A 22298-nucleotide genomic window follows, 5' to 3' on the forward strand; every position below is an offset into this window, starting at 1 on the left:
AAATTATTAGTTAATCACTCGGTGAATCATTTGACAGAAATTATTTGAAAATGGTTTTGATAATGGGTCAAAAGTTTGAGGCACTCTTCAAGTTAAATGCTCAAACGACTAATCAAGATTTTTAGGTGAGCCTTTGTAACTTACTGTAACTTACCATGTCTTTGTAACTTTAAACAATACCAATATCATAAATGGGATGCACATAGTTTAATATCATTAGAGGACTGTCAATCTATTTTCTTGTAGTATATTTCAATTAAAACTGATGTCTCTCTGCTTCTCATTCATCACTTGCCGTACGTTTCAGTAATAACCCCCTCCTGTTTTGAGCTTTTCATCAGGCTGGATGTGTTGCACTGACTGGTTAACTGTATTTTTGTTTCCAATACATTTAAAGTACTCATTTATATCCTGGCTTCTAGGTGGAGCTGACTGCTACTTATTCTAACTTGGCATTATTTCACTATGTACAAAGCATATCCTGATCAAGTACATATCTAACATGATATCTAGATTTATTATATTTCTGGCACTTACATGATACCTTTTTTCTTTTTTAGGGTCTCCTTAGAGCCTACAGCAAGTGTCAACTGTAGTTCTGTGGCATCGAGACGACACTAATATCGTCAGTGAGTATCCAACATTCTTAGTCAGGTTTGAGGGTCTGTTGTCCTAAAATACATAAGGAAGCACTTAAGTATATATGTTGTCAAGGAAACTGTCCATGTTTTGCACTTGTTTCAAAAAAAGACCTTGAAGTGGATTACCCTGTATTATAGAGCTGTTACAAGAGAAAGGGCACCAATACTAGTCTGTAATTGTCATTGCCTTTGGTGACTACCATCAAGTTTGTAGGGACATGCTAGCCTTTTTACATCCTCAAATTATGATTATTTTTTTAATTTTCATTTCTAAACTTGTACTTCTCTGCAGTTATTTGTTTAAAATAACAATTCTTTCATCAAAAAACCTGTAGCCATGCATGTGCATATGTGTCCACTGCTGTGATAATGGATTTAAAAGTGACCTCCAGAAGATAACCCAAACTACATTATTTTTCTCTTAAGAATTAAATTGCATTCCCTCACTTTATAGAGGATCTGGTATAGCCTGTCATCACTGTGATCATTGCCCACACTCACCTTGACAGGCCTTAATGACACCTACAGAAATCGGTTCACTTCAAATATGAATTTGCAAAATAGACACCAGACAGGTGGTGGGTATAGCAACTCAAATACGGTAGGCAGGACAATATTTGATTAAATTTAAATATAATTCATCATTTCATTTAATAGAGTCTGCAAAACTTTGGGAATCATGGATTGTAAAAATGAGGAGTAATCTGCTTTGAGATAAAAAGTGGTGAGTAGGCGGCCCTTATCTATGAGATTGAAACAGCATGTTTTGTTCCAGTAAATGCTTTGCTTCTCTCTCTCTGTGTTTCTTTCCCTCTCTCTCACTTATTTCTATCTCTCTCACCTCCTCCTCCAGCCAGAAATCCTGCTCTCTTCCCCTCCCACACACACACGTAGACACATAGATACAGGCACTACTATATTCGCACATGTACAAAGGAGAGAGGGGGAGAAAGACTAGGAATGAGAGATAGTGTGGAGAGTGAAAGAAAAACACGCCAGAGAAGAGAGACAGTGACGATAATAGAAAGTGGATGAAAGGAATGTAATGAGGGCCATCAGACAGAAAGGGGAAAAGTGTTTGTGACTTTTTATTAAAATCTCCCAGAGTACAAAAGTAATAGCAGTGGTCAATAAAGTCAGCGGATGTCTGATAATTTAGGACTCTGGAAGTCAAAAACTGAAATCCAGAATATTTTGTACGCAAAAACTCAGGCTCTGAAGCACTGAAGCAGTGCAAATACAATGTCATCTCTCTCTTATGTTGATAGGGCACTGAACAAAACTAGGTCTGTCTTCGCTTACAGTTTATCTTAGATGGATAATGAGGAAGTGTGATCTATAGTTCTATTACCATATATAGTAGGTATTTTTATATATAACATAACATTTATATATAACATAACTCCATTAACCATTAATTTCTACATTTACTTCATCACATTTGATTATTTTCTCTATTTGAAACTACCATACAAAAATAAACTACTACCTTTCTTGAGACAGCACACTCTCCTTTATGTCTTCTTGTCACTCTCTTCTCTGCAGTGGATGGCATACCAGCTAGGGGTGCCTTAGTGCTACCAACCCTCCCACTAGCCTTGATTTGCTGTAACATGCCCCAGATGTGTACCAGAGACATTAAGAGATAGACCCCTCAAATGCAATCTCTATTGCTGGACACATTTCCATAGCTGTACAGTTTAAACCATCATATAGCTCAGACCTAATTATGAGTTTCCCTTATTTAAGCGATTATTTGCATCCCATTTAAAGCCTTGATTCCTCCAAAACATAGATTTTATTCTGCAGTGTCAACAGAGGCCATTGTCAGTGGGATACTGTTTAACCGCAGAGAATATTTTTGACTGGTCACACATGTCGATCTGTCGATCTGTGGTTTAATTTACATACAAACACTCCGCTAGCGGCTTTGCCAGAGCAGTATGTGGTAAAAAGTGAAGCGTGCTGAAAGAATCTCGGTGTGGGCGCATTTTTTACCTAGAAAGGCAACAGAGTCATATGTAAGTTAAACATGTTTAATGCTGCACCACATTAGGAACAAACACCCTGCTGCCATGTCTGAGGATGGCTCGCAACCAAAGATCACATCCCTGCTAGCTGGTAGAAGAAAGTGTGCGTGCCAGTTGGATGAGATATATGCTGCCAGTCAGTGTTCTAGCGGGTGAGGGATTCAAAATGTTGAAGCGCACGATAGTATAAAATCTTCCAATCATTCTCACTTAAGACGACACTTCCAGTGTGCAGCGAGTGTTGATTTGGATGGCACTGAGTCACTGACAGAGAAGAAGCACCATTAATAGTTGCATTCGTCACAGAAGAGAAAATGGTTTGTTTTTTTTGTTTTCTCTCATGTTTAAGAAGTATTTTCAACACTTTTGTAGGAAGGTATGTTTTACATACAGTGGCATGAATTGCACATTATTTCTCTACAATTCTAGAAGCAACCTCATTCACCAAAGAACAATGCTTACTATATGAGGATGTCTGGTTGGATGTTGGTGTCAAGGATACACAGCAGCAGCTCCATCTGTATTCAGCCTGGTAGAATGGACTGCAGACCCATTACAATATGTCTGAATGGAAGCGGACTCTCTTTGTACACAACAGTCATTTCCCATCATATGTTTGCCCTGTTATTTCAGGATTTGTTCTGTTCCTAGTGCCAGTGTCAGTGCTTGTATTACAGGCTTAGATGTGTTTGCATGCAGCAAGACTATACTTTGAGGGCTTGTATCATTACGGATGGTTCCCCCAGCACCGCCTCTGCCAGCTCTGTTTTTATGAGTGAGAAGCAAGTAAGGATGGATGGATGGATGGATGAGTTGAAAGAAAAGAGTAAAGGGATAGTTGAAATGATGAACTGACTACTCACTTTCCTTATCCATCTCTCTCATTCCCACTCTGTCTCAGCAACTCATCTCCTCCCACATGCTCTCACATTGAGTGCGGAATCAATCCTTCTCACTTCCATTATCTCTCCCTATCTATCTGTATCGCTCTCTCTTCCACTTCATTCTGCCAATCCTCTACCAATCGAATACACTTGCTATAGGCACAAATGAGCGTGTGTCTCTCTAGTCCCACCGCAATCATACCACGTCCTCATTAGGTCTATTGTAGTGGTCCGCCTTACGCTGCTTCATCCCTTTCCCCTATAATTGGGCAAAAACCTCTGCCTACCTGTCAGCAGGAGCCCCAATACAAATGCTGCAATTTATTTCTTACTGCAACACGGTCTATTAGCAGTGTGTAGGTTTTGACAATGGTCTCAGAGCAACTATGGGTCAATGCTGCTGAGGCTCAATTTCAGTAAATTGGTGTATCCTGGGGAGTCAGATCTCATTCAAACCACCACCACCTTTAGTACCTGAGGATAATGACTGCAGTGCAGAAACATGGAGTGAACTTTGAATGAAGCATAAATTGTTTCTTTTCAGGCTTTCTAGGTCAAAACAGATAGTTTTCAGGCTCATTATTGCTGTTTCTTCCATCATGATTTATTGTAAAAGATTTGACAGGGTTGGTGGCAGCTTGGGGCAGGAGAGGACCCACCCCTGTGGCTTTCTAGTCTAATAAACAAAGTAAACCCACATAATGTCAAAAAAGGAAACACAGTCTCACACATGTCATTTTTTGTTTTTGGAGTTGATGATCGACAATCATGAACTCTGGTTTGGTTGAAAATATTCTGTCTGTATACGCTGTTCTCTCTCGATGCTGCCGGCCTCTTTGTATCACTGGGTTAGCTAGCTAAATTAGTTTGTTGCTGAGCAGCAGTTCTCACTCAATATTCAGAGGCTGCAATTGAATAAAAATAGAATGAATTACCCAAAAAATAACAGTCAGTGGACTGAGTAGCAGATAGTTGATCCAATCGCCCTAATTTACAGGTGTATTAGGGTTATGCATATACATAAATTAAATAATCTGTAATTAAAGAAAGCTGTACAATGCTCTCCTAAAATCCTGCTATTTTGTTTTGCATGGCTGACTGAAGCATTCATTGTAAACACTCATCTGACTTTCATTTCCTGATAAGTCTTAGTACTGTAATTTGCTCCTGTTCAAATATTTCTTGTAGTAAATATAAAAAAAGCACTTTTTTTTTTTAGTTTGAAGTTAAGGTTCACATTAGAGCAATATCACCAGTACTTTCTTTGGGGAGAACCCTGCTTTTTGCGTGTTAAAATGCAATACACAATTCTTTCAGCAATCAAAGTGTCTTGAACCAACTAAGAAACAAAGAAGGAAATATTGATGCAAAAAAAGCCCTTCACCTTTGAATTTGTTGTGGTTTGATTTTGTACTATTGTTAGAATATGTGTGTTTTGGCAGGATAACTGGTTTGTGCGGCTGTAGAAACCTGTATAGTCCTGCCTGCATAGACAAATCGACCAGCCAAAAATGATTGTCTTTTTTTAAATTCATGTAGCATGTTTCTAAGGCATATGTCACAAAGTACTTTACAGCTGTTAAAAAACAAACAAACAAACAAAAAACACATTTGTTTTGTGTGTGACATCCAAGAATGCAGGAGGTCTGAGTAACCTATTAAAGAACTAAATATGTTGTAAATCTAAAAACGAGAAAGTGAGACTTGCATGCTGTGGTTTGTGATTGTCAAGCTATTTAAAAACACTGAGGAAGTGGCTGAGATTTTTGTCATGTGAGAAGGCAACAGCTAACAGGATGGAAAAAAAATGGAATATTGAAATGCTGGTGGCATTAGGAAGCTGATCATGAAATCTGTACAGAGGCTCTTTTCTCAAACTTCTTACAGCTGCAGTAACATAATTGGCAAAATAGCAGCAGATGAAGGTAATCCCAATAGAAAAGAGAGCATGTGTTATGAAAACAGCAGAGTTGTGTCGACGCACCCTAAGACTTAAGCAGATAATCTCTGTTTCATTGAGCTACTGCAGAACCAGTTTGTTGGTGGTTTGATTTTTTTCTTCTTGAAAATCACACAGACTTCAGTAAGGAGTGTGACTGGCTCAGCCATTCCCTGGCGGATCTGCCACTTCCTCCGGGGAAGCAGGAAGTGACTGAGATGTGTTTCCTGTTGAAATGTGAGACAGCTTCCTCTTCTAAAGAAAAGGCTGGCAAAAGTGGAACCAGGGTTTCCTTATCATATATAATCACTTCACATTACAGTCACCATTAAACTTCACTCGCAACTTATCGTAAAGTATAATGAGCAACTTTAATTTAAATGTTATCCTTTTTTTGTTTCCCCCTCCACAGTAATTGTTATAATGTCCTTGCTGTTGTGTACGACTGATTATGATACACTGGTCCAAAAGCCATATAGTTTTCGTTAGCTAATTGTTGGCTGCCCAAAATTAGTTTAACATTTGTATATCTTGGTGTACATGTCAAATAAATGACGAGAAATGGTTCTAGTGAATTAGAAATGGTTTTGCCATTGCATAGTTATAGTTATTCTATCGAACATTTTTGAAGTTCTAATTGGTATAAGCATCAAACCTTTGCTACGGTTTGGATCTTATTTTACATACATTTTCCTTGTCAGAAACCCAGTTATGATTATGTGGGATTGACCAGGATTGTTTGTTCTACCCACATCCATTTTAGGCTCAGACTCTATTAAAACACTAAGTCATCTACTTGTATTAATTAATCATATAATTGTTCTCATTTACTTACTTTTCTATTTCTGTTGCCATACAAGGGAGCATGTATGAGATAGGGATTTAATGGCAATTTATAAATAACCAGCAGTCATTCTCAAGCTGCTGTGCCGCGGTGCTGATAAAAGTCATTCTATGATTGTTGTGTAGACTGACAAAATCAGCGTAAATACTGCTTAATGATTGCACCTGTGCCACTTGATGAGTTATTTTGACATTTAAAATTAGAGATGACAGAGAAGGTTAGAGGTAACAGAAAGTTCATCTTAACTTCACTGCAACGCAACCTGTGACTGACAATTGCTTGCGTCATTGTTTTACAAAGGCTCTGTTCTTCCCTGTACTATGCTGGCCTTTCTAAGAATTCATCCACCTTGGAGACAATTGAGTAGAAGCTCAATCGGGGTTTGAAAGGCTGTTCAGTGTGGACAGAGGGCTGAGAGAAAGAGATGTTCTTTTAATTAAAATATAAGATTGATAGCTCAGGTGGGGAACTATAAGATTCCTCTGTGGCTCCATTCATATTTTCCTTCTTAATTTGTCATTTTTCATTCTTGCCATTTCTCCTCTGATTATCCATGTGTCTGTCTGTCTATCCTCCTCTGTCTTCTTGCATAGAGTGAGCTTCACTTCTCAGTCCTACTCACTCCTCTCCTTACTGCAGTGTTGTTCACTGTTGCCCACGCAGAGCTACGCCATTTTGGAAATCTGCAGCTCTTTTCTGATAGCTGTAATCCTTGGCTTTTCTCTCTCTGGCTAAATAAGTCACCCATACAGTAAGGCAGTTGATAACGAGACACCCTCATTTATTCTGTGGACTTTCATAAGACTGAAAATATACTTGCTACCAGTTAAAAGGGAACTTGGCCATACAAAATTGAAATGGAGCTGGTGAGACCATGCTGAGATGAACTTCCTGCTGGGGAACATGTCATTATCTTCTACATTTCTGTTCCGTCGCTGCTTTTGTCCCTCCATCTCTGATCTTTTGTTTACCACTATTTTGAAATGCATGAAATGGGTCATATAATTTGAGTATGATAAAGTTTCTGCTGCCTGTTACCAGGATTTTATTTGCTCTTTAATTTTGATGACAGTGCTGTGGTTTGGTTTGCTCTCTCACTCACTCTTGTCCTCTCAGTTATGTTGGCTTCTCATTTTCCTTTGATTCAAAATGTTCCTTTCCTAAACTCCCCACTCTTTAATTGATTTCATCTCATCTTACCCAGCACATCTCCTCTCCGTCCTCTTTCTCAATGCCCTCTCTGCATTCCCTTTCTTTATCCCTCTACAGTGCATCATCCCCCAGCCACTGTGTTAATTACACCACAGTTCTTTCTCTCTATTATTCACCACACTGCTAGTTCTGTTACCCTCACTGCTTCGCCTGCTTTTGCTATGTTGGCAGCACTTTGCTAGGGTCTGCAGTGGCTGTTGAAATGAGGAGGGGGCGTGTACTGGTGCCCAGTTCAACAACAAATGGCTGCTTAGCGTCATCTGATTGGCACAGATTAGAGGGCTCTTGGTGGTGGTGCGGAGGTGGCTCTGCAGAGGACCAGGTGGCTTCATTGCTGCTGTCTGAGCACAGCTGACTGAGCTTTTCGCCCAGAACGTGTTCTACTATTTTCATGACATTTTGCTCTATTAAGTGTAATTGAATGGATGAAGTCAGAGAAATGGTCTCGAGTGCTCTTACGGAGGCCTGATTTTACCATTTTTAATGGTTTTATTTATAACATTGCCACCACACTGTTGAAGTCAGCCAACACACAGCTTTGACAAGAAAAGACAGGAAAAATAATACGTTTATAAGTGCATTGCAATTTCGTGTTGAAGAGTTTAGCACTGATGCCCAAAATGTCTTCATTGTAATTCAGAGAATTCCCCATAGCTAGTTGTATGTCAGCTGAATACTTAATAGCCCGCCACTTGTCTCTGTCTGGCATGGTACTTTTATATACCTTTGACGAGGCAGATTTTGTGGAAGAACATTTACTGAGCTGACAAGATAGACATGATTTTAATCAGCACAAGCTATTCCTTCATCTTCTTGTTTGGTAACCAAATGTAATGAACTTGACGAGTACATTGTATGTCGAAAACACACATCGTTATTAAATTGTTTTGTTTTTCTTCCAGTATGTTGTATAGTTTTTTCTAGTTTTGCAACAAAACTAATTAGGCCTACATGATATGTGTACAACCTGGGAATTGTAATAACATTGTTTAACATTGCGATGATGGCATGGTCTGCGATAAATTAACACATAGTAAAGTGTCAGAACTAGCTCCTCTATCCTTCAGCAGCTAAATTAGCGATCATCACCAAATTTACACCACCTAAACCGAAAGTAGCTACGCCCAACTGCAACTTCATCTGATTGGCTAAATGGTGTGAATTCATAGCCCGTGTATTAATTGCTCCATCAGATAGGTCAATTTAGGAAATTGGATTTTCTCAAATATTAGGACCCTTGCTTGTGAGTGTCTGAGTGCATGTGTACTCTTCACTGTTCACTTATTTATTGTCTAATGGAGTCGCCCAAGAGTGAACAAGGTGTGACAGCATGGGTTTTGCAGCAAATGCCAGCATGTGCCAAGGTGTCTCAGACAGAAGCACTTGCTCGTCAGGCTTGCGCTGCAGAGATTCAAATGAGTTTTTCTCAGTTATGCACAGTAGCCATATGGTACTATTTTTAGGCTATTTTTTAGGCATTCCAGATATCCATTCACTGATAGTTAGCAGTAGAGCTCTGTATTGCATCTGTTCATGAAGGCAGTAGCAGGATTAAAGACAGGAAGCATTTGTGGCTGTGATTTATCGTGCACTATCTTTGGGGGTCTTAATGTAAAATCCAGACAAGCAATTTGACAAGTAATTTAGGGTTAAGTACTAAGTAAAACCAACACAGCCGCCTCTGTTTAGCAGCATTGATTTTTCTCAAATGAAAACAAATAAAAGCTCTTGTCATTAGAAAATTAAGCAGCTGCGAGTAGTTGACCCTTGGGCCTGTTGCAATTTCATTACAATGAGACTAGAAGCAATACAGTGTGCGTCCCATATGCAGAGGCTCTGTCCTTGCTGCAGCAGCCCAGGGTTAGAGTCCGATCTGCAGCCTTTTGCAGCGTGTCATCCCCCCTCTCTCTCATCCCATTTCCTGTCATCTCTCTTGTCCTGTCCTATGGAATAAAGCCAAAAGGCCCACAAAATACCTCTAAAACAAATTAAAATAAGACTAGCAGAGCAGCAGTTGTGGCTTTTTCACATTTTGCCAATTTGACCATAATAACACTCCAGTCAAGCCATTTGTATTGACCTTGTTTAGCCAGATTTGTAGTGTCAGAATGTTTATGCAAAATCTATGTTACATCTATGTTTGAACTTATGTTATGCCTTGTCAGTGCATTTAGCAGCCATCTGTCTGTCTCATGGTTGGTTGGGCAGCCTGAACTAAATTTGCTTGTTATTTAATGGGGTTTCCAAAGAACTGAAAAATGTGCCTGGTAGAATATCCTATCATTTTAACAGTACAAATACCATGAAATCAGAGCTACAGCAGCTAAAACAATTTAGGGTCACCTAGGGTTGGGCAATGCTGGGCAACTGAATTGATATAACAATGTCAGTGAAACGATGCAATGGTTGATGACAGTTTTTTTTCGGGGGGGAGGGTTTACTGTGTTTCTGTGTCAGAGGTATTGTGTTCCCTGTTGACATGAGGCAGGATTTGCTTACCAGCTTAACACTGTAGTCACTGAAGCTTCCCATTGTCACTCTGACAGCAACTTGATGAGCTTCCAATAGACATCACCATACTGGGTTTAAAAGTGTCTTTGTACCTGCACCACATGTTTGTTCTCTAGTTGCGTTGAGCCTCTGAAGCTTGTGTCAAAGTTAGTTGACTAGCTATACTCAGGAGGCTAATGAAACATAAACAAAAACAGCACAGTTGAAACAAATGCATTTACAGCAGCATGCAGAAAAGAAACACCAGTGCCACCATTTTAACCGAGCATCTTGTGTTCGCCTAACTGTGCTGGTTTGATAAGGAAATAGAAAACTGACATTAAAGAGAACTTATAGAGCAAACATGCCTGACTGCTGACTGCATCTGGCCAGTAAAACGCGTTATGCTTGCAGGCTTCCATGTGCTGTTGGCCATGAATGAAAGGCTATATCTCAAAAATGCATAACTAACAGATCTTGGAATGAGTATTGAGGTGATAGTTTGAATTGTGAGATAACAGTTACATCACTTATGCCAGTCTATAAATATCAGACCAGCCTGCAGGGAAAATCACTCTATCTACCAACCAACCAACCAACCAACCAACTAGCCCCCACCCTCCCCAAATCCTCTCTGCTTGCCATAAATTATAAATCAGCCTGTCACGAATGGATTTGGCTGTATGGACCTGATTCATCAGAGTTCACGCGACCCAGATACCACTGTCCTGTGTAAATGTTTCAAAGCCACAGTAGTTCAGTAGTTCATATGGGCTCTGTTTAGATACTGAGGGATCAAGAGTACTTAATAGTTTAGGTCAATAGTGATTAAACTGGCATTGTCAAAATAAACTGAACACTTGTCAGTATTATACAAACAAGTACACCAACAAAACTCTTCATATCAACAAAATTTGAGTGTTCTAAGCTCCACAATCATAGTAGGTAATGTGTAGTAATTGTACTGGATTGTTGGACAGCCATCATGTTATCCTTGGTATATAACATTCTTATATATTTCATGTGTTCTAAATCTTCACTTTATAGATGCATGTGTCGATAAAAGAATGTAGATGTACAGTATAACATGAGCATCTCTTTGCACTATAGAGGCACAGCAGAGGGGAAACTGACATTTAGATCCCTGAAGCACAGTAGGAGGAAGGCAAGGAACTGTGTGTTGTGTGTGTGTGTGGGTGAAACAGGTATTGGTGTCTTACTGTAGAAATGGTTTGTGGCTTTGATTAAACTATGCATGTGATGTTGAGGTAAACTCCTGCTTCCTATATGCATTCTCAGTATACTAGTCTGTTTACCAGTCGTTTGAGCTGTGTTGCTGTGGGTACAGTGGGAACACACATACGCACACATGCCTGCACTCAAGGGATTTAGGAAGGCCAATGCTATTTGTGTCATTGTTGAAAACTGTGGACCTGAAACCCAAAGTGGCACTTATCCTCAGTCCCTCACTCCTCTAAATCCCTGTCTTGTTTTTTTTCTACCTCCATTTCCCATCACTTGTATCTCTTTTTTCCCCCATAGAAAGAGGCATCCTCCTCGCTGTTAATCTAGAGGGATAAAGTAAGGGCAGTTTGGACACTGTGTTAACATCTAAAAGCAGCAAACACTTTAAAAAAAAAAAAAAAAAAAAACCCAAACTATTTATTAAGAGGGTATGGTAAATATATTTAACCAAAAATAAATGATTCATGGGAGACAGTGCATTTGATGTTTTAAATACCTCTTACATCAGCTATTTTTTCCAATAATTTGGATTTCCATCATTGACATACTTTTGGTGGACTTGATTTTAATACACTTCTCAGTATAGAGCAATACAAACCATCAACACCACAAACTACAGCCTCCGAAAACAACCATGAAGTTCAATCAACACCTCCCTGAAACAGTTTCAACATAAACATGAAAGTAGAATATGTTGCTTCATTAGTTCTACCTAGGTGTTCCTAATGTAAAATGGCAGCCATGTATAATGGCAAAGGGGGTTCAGTTGATACCTTTTTGTGTTCATGGACACAGCATCTGAGATTTTAATTTGATTTGAAATGCATCAAAGAAGAAGAATCTAATGCAAGGCAGTATCAAAAGCTGTCATCTACACTGTTAAAGAATGTCATTTGCGGTGACTTTACACTCAATTGAGTGTAAATCTCCGTCACTTGCAAGAAGTAAATTTGAATGTCATCACTTGATAGATATTGTTTCATCTTCACATCATATTCATTATAATTCTAATTTTGACAAACTTTATTTTGCTAAGATGAAGCAGTTATTGACTTGCAACAATTTCCTCTTTTTCTTCGTAGGTAATTTGTGTGGACAAGAGACAAAGGCACCTGCAGTCAAAGGACAGCCTCATAAAAACTGAGGCCTGGTAAGAATATTTTACATTTTTATTAACCATGAGCATATGCCAACTTTGGTGAAATGGAAGAAGGGGGGATCTTATTAAATCAGAAGACACAATGGAACTAATTAGTGTCAATGGAGAAGAAATGAGTTACAAATATGGAAATGAGATGCTCCATATTTGTGGCTCAGTGCTTCAAATCATCTGTTTGACTAATGAGACAGTCCGCCACAAAAATGGAGTTTTGAAACACAGTTGTCAGATGGATGACTTTAGTGGACTTGATATTACAGTTAAGATTACACTCTGTGCAGCTCATTGGTGTAGGACAGACCATGCCTCAGACCAGGCAATTACTACAGGGTGTATGCAGGGTCTAAAATAGTATTAAAAGTTGAGAAATCGATTTAGTGGCCGAAATTAAAGAAGAATAATACAAAGTTGTTCAGAAGAACTTTTTTTCTCATTTTCCACCCAGTTAATAATCTCAGCTCCCCTCAGATTTATTTTATGAACCTTATGAAGGGCCTGGCCCCTAGGTTGGGAACCACAGGATGAGCTAGTTTATAATATGATTACAGCTACAACAGAGTTGATGTAATGTTAATAATGTAATGATAAATTATCTGATAAGATATCCATCATAGGACCAATTTTGTACAGAACAAGTTTTACTTTCGATACTATTAGCTGATGATACTTTACTTTCACTTAAGTAGGATTTTGAATACATGACCTATGCCTCTTGTGGAGTACTTTTACATTATTGTATTGTTACTTGAGTAAAAGATTTTAATACTTCTTCCACCACTGGGTATTTGTGAGGGAGTTCCTACATGGCACGGTCCTTTCGAAACTCACCACAGTTTAACAATATTTCAGTTTTAGTTTTGTCAGTTCTTTTGTGTATCAGTCAAATACTGGTTTATAATGGTGTCATTCTGATAAACCTTGGGTTGGGTTAGTGACTCAGTACATTGCTTTGAACCACCCCGCCTATTTGAATTACGTTGTATTGATAAGGAGTTAACACAAACTTGGACTGTTTTAGTTGTACTCCAAGTGGTGTAAATGTAGTGAAAATGTTTGGAAAGGGTCTTAATAAAGATCCTAAAAGGTATTAAAATTAACTTCATTGAATTTAATTAGATTAATGCTAATTAACTAATGCTGGGAGAGGTAAAAAATCAGATATCAGGATATTTATGCCCAAATATCTCAATATGATCTTGCAACAACATTGCCGGTTTGACTCTGGGTAGTTTCACAAAATTATAGCACCAGAGATTAAAAAAAAAAAAAAAAAAGTAATGTGCATATAATGACTCATTGTATTAGAAGCCCTACCTTTTCAGCTACGCGCACACACCACGCGCACACCGCGCACGGACGCACACACACACACACACACACACACACACACACACACACACACACACACACACACACACACACACACACACACACACACACACACACACACACACACAAACACACAGACTCCTCTCTCATCAGTCTGTCCAAATCTCTATGCACATCTCCTCCCACTGCCTCCATTGCCATTCTGTAATAGCTGGGGATTGGGAAGTGTGTGCTGTAGGCCGCCTTTGCAATTTCACACACGAGAGGAGAAGATGACAACGGCAGACTTCAGAGTACCCCAAAAGCCCCTTTTACATCTCAGTGAGACGTATAGTAGACCCACCCCACTGACGAGCTCTGCAGAGGGAGAAAAAAAAATCAGCAGAGCACGTTTATCTTTGCACACAATTACAATCTCACTTTGAAAAGCTCTGGGCTGAAACTCTAACACATTGGACTGCCGGCTGCCTGGCAGCTTTCAAAGAGAATAATGTTTGATTTATTTTTTTCCCTTATCTTTCCTCTGTGTCTTGGCCTGCCATTGTGCATCTACAGTCATCTACAAGGCTGTGGAGCATTTAAGACCACCAGGGCAACAATATTTCATTTTGAATCATGTGAGGTAGAAAAACCTGCATTTTTTAAAAATGTTTGTTTTGGGGATGTCATTTGCACAGAGCAGTCACTGTTACTGATGAAAGTATGCATTTCCCTGAAAACATCTCACACTGTCATTACTGCTTTGAAACTTGATGCAGATAGTTTATTTTCAGTGAAGTTTGAATGTAACAGAAGAGTTTGATGCTCTCCTGTCTACTCCAACAGAAAATTTAAACCAAGTGAAAACTGAGACATTAATGCCACTGAGTCTGGGAAAGATGACTCGGGTGAGAAAAAAATAATGTGATGCAACATTCCTCATAATCTGGGTCCTTTGTATGTGTGTATTTGTGTGTGAGACAGAGAGACACTTGTGGGTGCACATTGAAAGCCTGAGTCATAATTTGGATCTTTTCCCTGTTATTTTGGTTCTAAGGCTTTTTGAGTTACCTGCAGTAGCTTTGCACTGCAGGTACACCCACTTGTGAACGATTACATGTGTGTACACACACACACACACACACACACACACACACACACACACACACACACACACACACACACACACACACACACACACACACACACACACACACACACACACAAACACACATGCTGTCAAGGTTTGAGTTGGCATCCTTCACTTTCTGATGGTCATTTCCATTTTCCCACCTATGACTTCTGTTGCACCTCTAGCTGTCTAAGAAAGGTAATCTCTTTTTAAATGTTATCTTGATAATTCTATTATTTTACATCCATAAGTTTTTGGTTCCCTCTTGTCTCCTTAGGGAGCTTGGGCTGGGTCTGTTTCTGTTGTGGGTTTTTAAAATCCATTGAGACATTGTATGTGTTTACATGATGTGACTTGACTTGACTCACCAGTTGGTGTGGTAATGATCTCTGTCTGGGGAAACAAGTGTTTAATTGTTAATGATTTGCTCTCTGGTTCATATATTGTTCTTTCTTCTTTTTGTTTCTTTAAATGTTTCTTTCTTTAGTCCCTTCCTCCAAGTGTCTATCATAAAAAAATTGTAAGGCAAAGATTTTCTCTAAACACTGGCCTGGGGAAAAAACTACAATACAGGCTGATTAATCGACGAGGAACACTGATTCACTCTGTTATCATCTAAAAATATAAACCAGTTCCAATTTATAGTACTTCTGAGAATGAAGACGCACGCACACACGCACATGCACACGCTCACGCACGCACGCACACACGCACATGGCTCCATTTTTGTGCCCCCTCTTTAAAGACTTTTCTATGAGCATGTCTCATTTCATTGTTGAGCACCAGCTTCTCAGTCAGTCAGTCAGTCAGTCAGTCAGTCAGTCAGTTACAGAGCCTGTCTTCTCTTTAATCTTCAGGCGTGTATGACTCACTGTGAACTGAAGCAGATTCATAGTCACACAGTGTCCATACTGGCACACCTGTGCTGCTTGACAACAACCATAGACTGTAGCAGCCAGACACATTTTAAGCAAGCGTAGGCAGTACTATGGTTTATATAAAATCGCCATAGTAACACTGACACCCTCATGATATTGTACTCTTAATTAAACAATTTATTCCTCATCAGTGTTTTTATTAATACTTTTTCCCAGATCTTTTTAGAATTTATTAAAAATGAACTGATATGCAGCTACTTGTATAATAAAGCTTCTTGGGAAGGTCTGTGTAATTCAGTTTTAATCATAGAGAAAGTTGCGATGGTGTTCAGTTGGAACACTTCAGTTAATTAATTCCACTTAATTGCAAGCAAAGCCTCAAGTCTCTTTGCCAGTGAACAGAAAGTCAGTTGAACATGCAACATTGTAAAATGCAAAAGAAAAGTCCCTGCAATTGATGTCCAATCACTTTACAACTTTAGATAGTTGGCATATTATGACATAGAAGTCAAATCTACCGGCTGTTTTAGATTCAAAATGGGAATATTTTAAATTGTTGTGACTGGTAATATGTCCCTCGGCTCGTCCCTGTTACTCACCTTTACACACATCACCATGACATCATTGTCTGTCACCATGACACCCGTCTGCATAATATCATGAGGTCATAATTACCTCACTGAAGTGTTTAGTAATTACTTATTCAGACAATCATGCTGACAGTCGACAGTGCCTTGATTGAGTCTTCACAGAGACTTTTCTTTAAAGTTTTGAAATTCTCCATGGGAAAGGATAGCTGCTGGCTTGTGCCAAATAAGGCTTCAACTCATTATTTTTTTCATTGTTGATAAAACTGTTAATTATTGTATTCTTATTGACAATAATAATAGAATTATACATTAGTTTACTCTGTCTCTAAAAGGTATAAACGTACTGCCTGTACAGTGATTTACAGAAAAGCACTAGTACAAAATAAAGTTCTGTCTTGAAACAATGCATTACAATAGTTATCATTCCTCTAATGTAAGAAAGACAATCGGCAGTGGTGGATAAATGTTTCACAAGGCTTCAGCAGTTAGTCAAATTGTCATCCACAGTTAGTCTTTTAAGCACAAAAATCCCTCTGCAGGGACCTGGCTATTTAACACAATCTCCTATAAATTGGATGTTACAACAATGCTTTCATTGTTCGGTAATTTCATGCTTATGGTCCCAGACACCATTATCAGTAAGATGCAAGTAAGTCTCTCTGTTAACAGTTTCCGGTTCACTGGGCCAGCAGATAACCTTGGCAGCACTTCAGCTGTATTGAGCAGTGATGCTACGTATTTACCTCAACAGTCGACCTCATTTGGACACTGCTAAAGGTTACTGAGTATCTGTCAGTGTAATTGGTCCTCTGCGACAGCAGAGAGGCATGCTGCACCACATTTATTCCTTTTAATTCCCAGTCTCCCAACTTAACTACAGGATGATCCTCTCCTCTCTAATTCTGTTCTTACTTGTTCTCTTTCTATGACAGTTTTTCTCATTCTCTGCAACTCTCATTAAAGAGTACTACCAAGTCCTCAGAGGAGAAACAGAAAGGCACTCTGCAGGTAGTTACTGGGGATGCACTTGAGTGTGATGGTCAGAGGCAATTTTGGCTTATGATGGAGGGCAATGTAGTTTTTCTTTGGACTTAGACTGTGCTACGCTACCTTTTTTGCAGGTTTAGATAGATAGGAGGGGAGATCTCTTGCTTGATATATTTGGGGGGAATTCTTTGGAGTTATTTTGGTCTTTTTTGGTACAAGATGCCACTTATGATCCGCTTGTCAGTCAGTGTGATGTTATGCACATCGTGCTGTGCTAAGCCTTCTCATTGGGTGTTGAGGATGAGCATACCACTCATTCAACAAGAGCTGTTATTGGTGGAAAAGCCTGTTAGTCTGTAAGAGAAACTGAGGAAAGAGACTGGGGCTCTCCACTTTTGTCTATAATAGTGAGAGATAATTGAAAAACTGCAGGGTTGTGTTGCTGTCTTGATGTACTCTAAGCACAGTAACTATGGTATTTGCCAAAAATTTGTCACAAGTGACCAACATCTGGTTGGATATCTGCGAACTAATTCTTTCCCAGAAATACCTTTTCCATTTCCACACAAATTGTTCTTTTTGTTTATGTTTATTTTACCACACTGTTCCCGATTACCTTGTTATTGTCTGATCTTATGTGGAAGCTTATGTGAGGTAATACACTTTATTAGTACAAAGCAAAATGGCTTACATATATTCAAAGTTGTGTATTTTAATTTTAATTTACCTGTGTTTGGATATATGATTCTCTTGTGATCTGTATTTAAGTCAAATTGAAGGAGCCTTTAAAACAGTGTTGAACCACCCCTCTACGTTGTAACATGTTATGTTGGGAACATGCCAGTTTTTCAAAGATTTTTGATATTTTCCCTTAAGTAAAAGTTGAACAAGCTCATATTATTTCACTGGCATAGAAGAATACCCCTGTGAGGAACTTCATTTATATTCATGCTCTCTCAGTTGTACAATTCATGATGTCTATTGAGGGTGAGATTTAAGTGATTAAGTAATATCCACCCAAGATGATTGTATATGGTATTTAATAATACACCTGCAGAAACAATGTAACTGCTCTTGAGATTTAAGATACTTTACAATATTCTTTCTTTTTCATTTTTCTTATGTCTATCTCTAAGATATCCAACACAAAACTGAAAGCCTTCTTTTGCATTTCAAAAATATTCCCACATCTCGAGCCTATGCAGTATGTCTGTCTGCTCAAAGAAATCTCACCATCAGACACTCATGGTCGCCAACACCTGGCTGTGAAAGTTTTTACTTTTGAATTTCTGCCTGTTAGACTTCAAACACTTTAGTTTTAAAAGCCTTGCGAAGACCAGACTAGGATGTCATGCTGCTCAAAGGAACCAATCTGAACAACTCACCAACATTGTTAGAGTAGAGAGACTTTAGTGTCATGAAAACTGCCCAAAAGGCTGCAGAATGCCACAACAAAGCATCTCAGATCTTTGTATCAGGGTCAGCTCACCCACATTTTCTCCAACAAGTTGTGGCATTGATCCTTGACAATAGTTTTCGTTTAATGAGTTAAATTTTTCAAACACAACCCTTTCAGAGTTGCATTTGTGTTGCTCAGAGCATTCTGAATGCAATTGAAAAACTCAACAGTAATGTATTGAATTATGAGACTATTCACAGCAAGGTCTGTGGGAAGAGAAGGAAAGGAATCATTCGTCCTGTTTTTCTCTCTCTCTCTCCTCTTCTCACACATACACACGCACACACTCACAGAAACATGCACTTTACAAGTCCTTATCTCCATGGTGATACTAAGTACGGTCTGGAAGAGAGAGGTAGTGCGCCATTATGGACAAACCAGTAGACAAACACCTATTTGAGCAAACTGAAACTCTTTCCTAAGCTCTTTCATGGGTGAGACAAGAGCTGTCACATCATTTGTGACTTGATAAAGGGTCCAAATCTGCCCGTACACTTTAAAGTTATAAACCCTTCCTGTGACTTTCACATATATACATTTTGATTTTATACTCAATATTCTGTATACCCTAATCTCCTGGGTCATTCATGGGAAATTCCAAATTGTGTGGGCTGTCCAAAGTCTCTGACGGCAAGGTCAAGTGTGTTGCTCGTTTGATGTTGTAGAAAAAAAATCCAAACAAGAATGGAAACACCATTCTGAAGTGTTATTTTACTTGCTGAGGTCTTAAGCTTAAATGATTCTCAGGAATTACCCACAAATACTCAACAGGAATAAATCTCGGAATGTTATAGTAAAGAAAAGTCACCATCAATGTAGCAGAAGCCTTAGACATCTCAGCATTTATTCTCATGTATAGCAATGCTACAAATCTCTTATCAAACTCAACTGCATCTTTTCAGTCGACCCTTGCTGCTTGGAAAACGTCTGCATACTATCCAAATGCCTCCCAGTTTGTAACAAAAGCTTTCTGTTGAAAGAAGCCCAAACTGAGAAGCACCGATGACATTACAAGGGTTATTTTGAGCGTGTTTCTCTCCAGAGCCAGAACAGACATCATTCTCAATTCCCACAGGCTGTGTATTACTCCCCATGACTAATAAACGGATCTTGTTGTGTAAAATTGTTAAAGTTCCCCTTTGAGGAAAATGTAGCTGTGAATCGAATTGTTAGCTATTAGGGGTCTGAATAAATAATGATGGTTTCTCAAAACTGTTAACTACCCAGGCAAGTATAATTTCATTTTTTATGCTGGGTTCTAATTGTCTGTGTTATCAACGTGAAATTGCAGGCCTTATTGTTCAAGGTGAGATTTGACACTGTGGACTGTGTTGTCGAATATTCTCTAACTTGATTTCTTTGTTTCCTTCCAGCTTTCCTTGCTACCTATCCCCTTTTTCTCTGCACTATTTTTCTCAGTTAATGAGCTGATACCATCCAATCTGAACTGACCTCTTCTTGCATGGTTGCAATGTGGACTGCTTTCTAGACATTTGAGCTGTGAACGTTCACCATCAACACATTTCTTTTCATCAAGTTCAACCCTAAGGTATAGCATGTGAACTTAAAACTTGAACTTCATATTGTATGTACAGAACTTTTCTGTACAACATCTTATAATGTGGATAATTAAAAGTCTACAGACTACCATTAATTTTATTGGACAGCATTGATTTAAAATCTTTTAACTTTTGATTATTTAACATAGAAACCTATTCATGTCTTCTTTTCATCTGCTCTATTTACAGCACCAAATGTGTCCGTGAGACTCATCACTTCACTCAGTGGGCATTATGTTAACCCTAATCTAAACCAACAGCACACCTGTCCCTCCCATCGCCCCTCCCCACACCCTTTCCCATCTCCATCATGACCAGTCTGAAGCGTTCTCAGACAGAGCGCTCGGTTGGTGGCTCAGTGCCGGCTACTGATGAGTTCTATACCCGCCGCTTGCGTCTGCCAAATGGAGGTGCACCACCACCCCGCAGTGAGAGCGCCCACATCTCCTCTTCCTCCACCACCGGCACCAACCCTGGCGTCCCTAAGATGGGTGTCCGGGCTCGTGTGGCTGATTGGCCTCCACGGAAAGATGGGGGAGGAGGGGGTGTTTGGCATATCACTGTCGAAACAGACTCACCCAGCTCTACCAACACCACCAGCTCTTCAGGATCAGGAAGTGGAGATAGAGAAAGACTTGGAGGTGGGGGAGGGGGAGGAGGAGGAGGAGGAGGTGGAGGAGGTGGTGGTGGTGGTGGTGGTGGTGGTGGAGGAGGAAGTGGTGGTAGTGGTGGCAGTGGGGGAGGTGGGGTGTCAGCCGTCACAGCCCACAGCAATCTGTCAGCCAAGCTGGGCCACCTGATAAGCCCACAGGACTCATCCATGCTGCGCAACATCCACAACACACTAAAGAGCAAGATGCAGAGCAAGGGAAAGGACAATCGCTTCCTGTCGCCAGATGGATATCTGGGTTCACCTCGCAAAGGCATGAGGCGCATTCGCCAGCGTAGCAACAGTGATATAACTATCAGTGAGCTGGATGGTGACGGCAATGAGGGCTGGTCCTTCTCGGGATGGACACCCATGCACCGTGAGTACGGCAGCACTTCATCCATTGATAAACATGGTGTGTCGGGAGAGAGCTTTTTTGACATGCTAAAGGGATACCAATCCCATGAGGCCCCTGATCAGCGAAGCCCAGCTCCAGAGAGGCTCACGGAACTACTTACCGTGGCTCCAATAAAACAGGCAGCTTTGGACCTGCCAGACGGACCTTTAGGTCCAGCTAGAGGTAGTCCCGCCAGTCGACTGAAGGAACGAGAGAAGCACTTGAAGAGGAGGTCGAAGTCAGAGACAGGTGGAGAGTCAATATTTCGTAAGCTGCGCAGTGTGAAAGTGGAAGGGGACACTTCAAGGGCAGGCTCAGATGCTGAAGATGGAGGTAAGGGGGATGAGAGTGGTCCAGCTCCCAAACCCTGGTTGTGCCAAAAAGGCTTTTCCCATTTTGACGTCCAGTCTCTACTCTTTGACCTCAACGAGGTAATCCACAGTCGTCAGTCTGGGTCCAAACGCAAGAACACCACTACTGGTGCCTCGGCTGCTGCTGCTGCCTCTGCTTCGGCCACATCCTCCCTGTCCTCCAATCAAAGCGGAGTGTATGGGTCACCCTGTGGCTCACAAGAAGAACTGAGCAAGGAGGGAACAGGACACAGTACCAACCCTGCTTTGGACCCTGGTGATGACAAAAGCAATGACCTGGTGCTCAGTTGCCCGTGTTTCAGGAATGAGATTGGTGGAGAGTGTGAGAGGAACATCTCTCCTGCTAAACAGGTAGGTTTTGTGCAAGAATAGAACAACATGTATTTGATTAAAAAAAAGTATATTTATTTGTCTTAACTCCTGAAAAGATTTTCTTGGCTATTCATTTTTAATCCAAAGATCTGCAGTATTGTTGTCTGAACCGCTTAACCATTTTGAAAACATCAGGATTAAAGATCAGTGAT

General features: G+C 39.9%; 1 protein-coding gene across 3 annotated transcripts in view; it reads left to right on the forward strand.

Moving 5' to 3' along the window:
* Positions 1 to 22298, forward strand: part of sipa1l1 (signal-induced proliferation-associated 1 like 1) — an 83758-nt gene that overhangs the window by 25943 nt on the left and 35517 nt on the right. For all 3 annotated transcript variants that reach the window (XR_005072418.1, XM_037085899.1, XM_037085898.1), the window contains exons 3-6: positions 561 to 629; positions 12368 to 12435; positions 20172 to 20347; positions 20547 to 22125. Coding sequence is in view for 2 of the 3 variants with exons in the window: in XM_037085899.1 (XP_036941794.1) it covers positions 20668 to 22125 (1458 nt within the window). In the remaining variant the exon portion in view is untranslated. The remainder of the gene's footprint in view (positions 1 to 560; positions 630 to 12367; positions 12436 to 20171; positions 20348 to 20546; positions 22126 to 22298) is intronic.

This window comes from Acanthopagrus latus, chromosome 22 (genome assembly GCF_904848185.1).
Source record: "Acanthopagrus latus isolate v.2019 chromosome 22, fAcaLat1.1, whole genome shotgun sequence".
In the NCBI taxonomy this organism is placed as follows: domain Eukaryota; kingdom Metazoa; phylum Chordata; class Actinopteri; order Spariformes; family Sparidae; genus Acanthopagrus; species Acanthopagrus latus.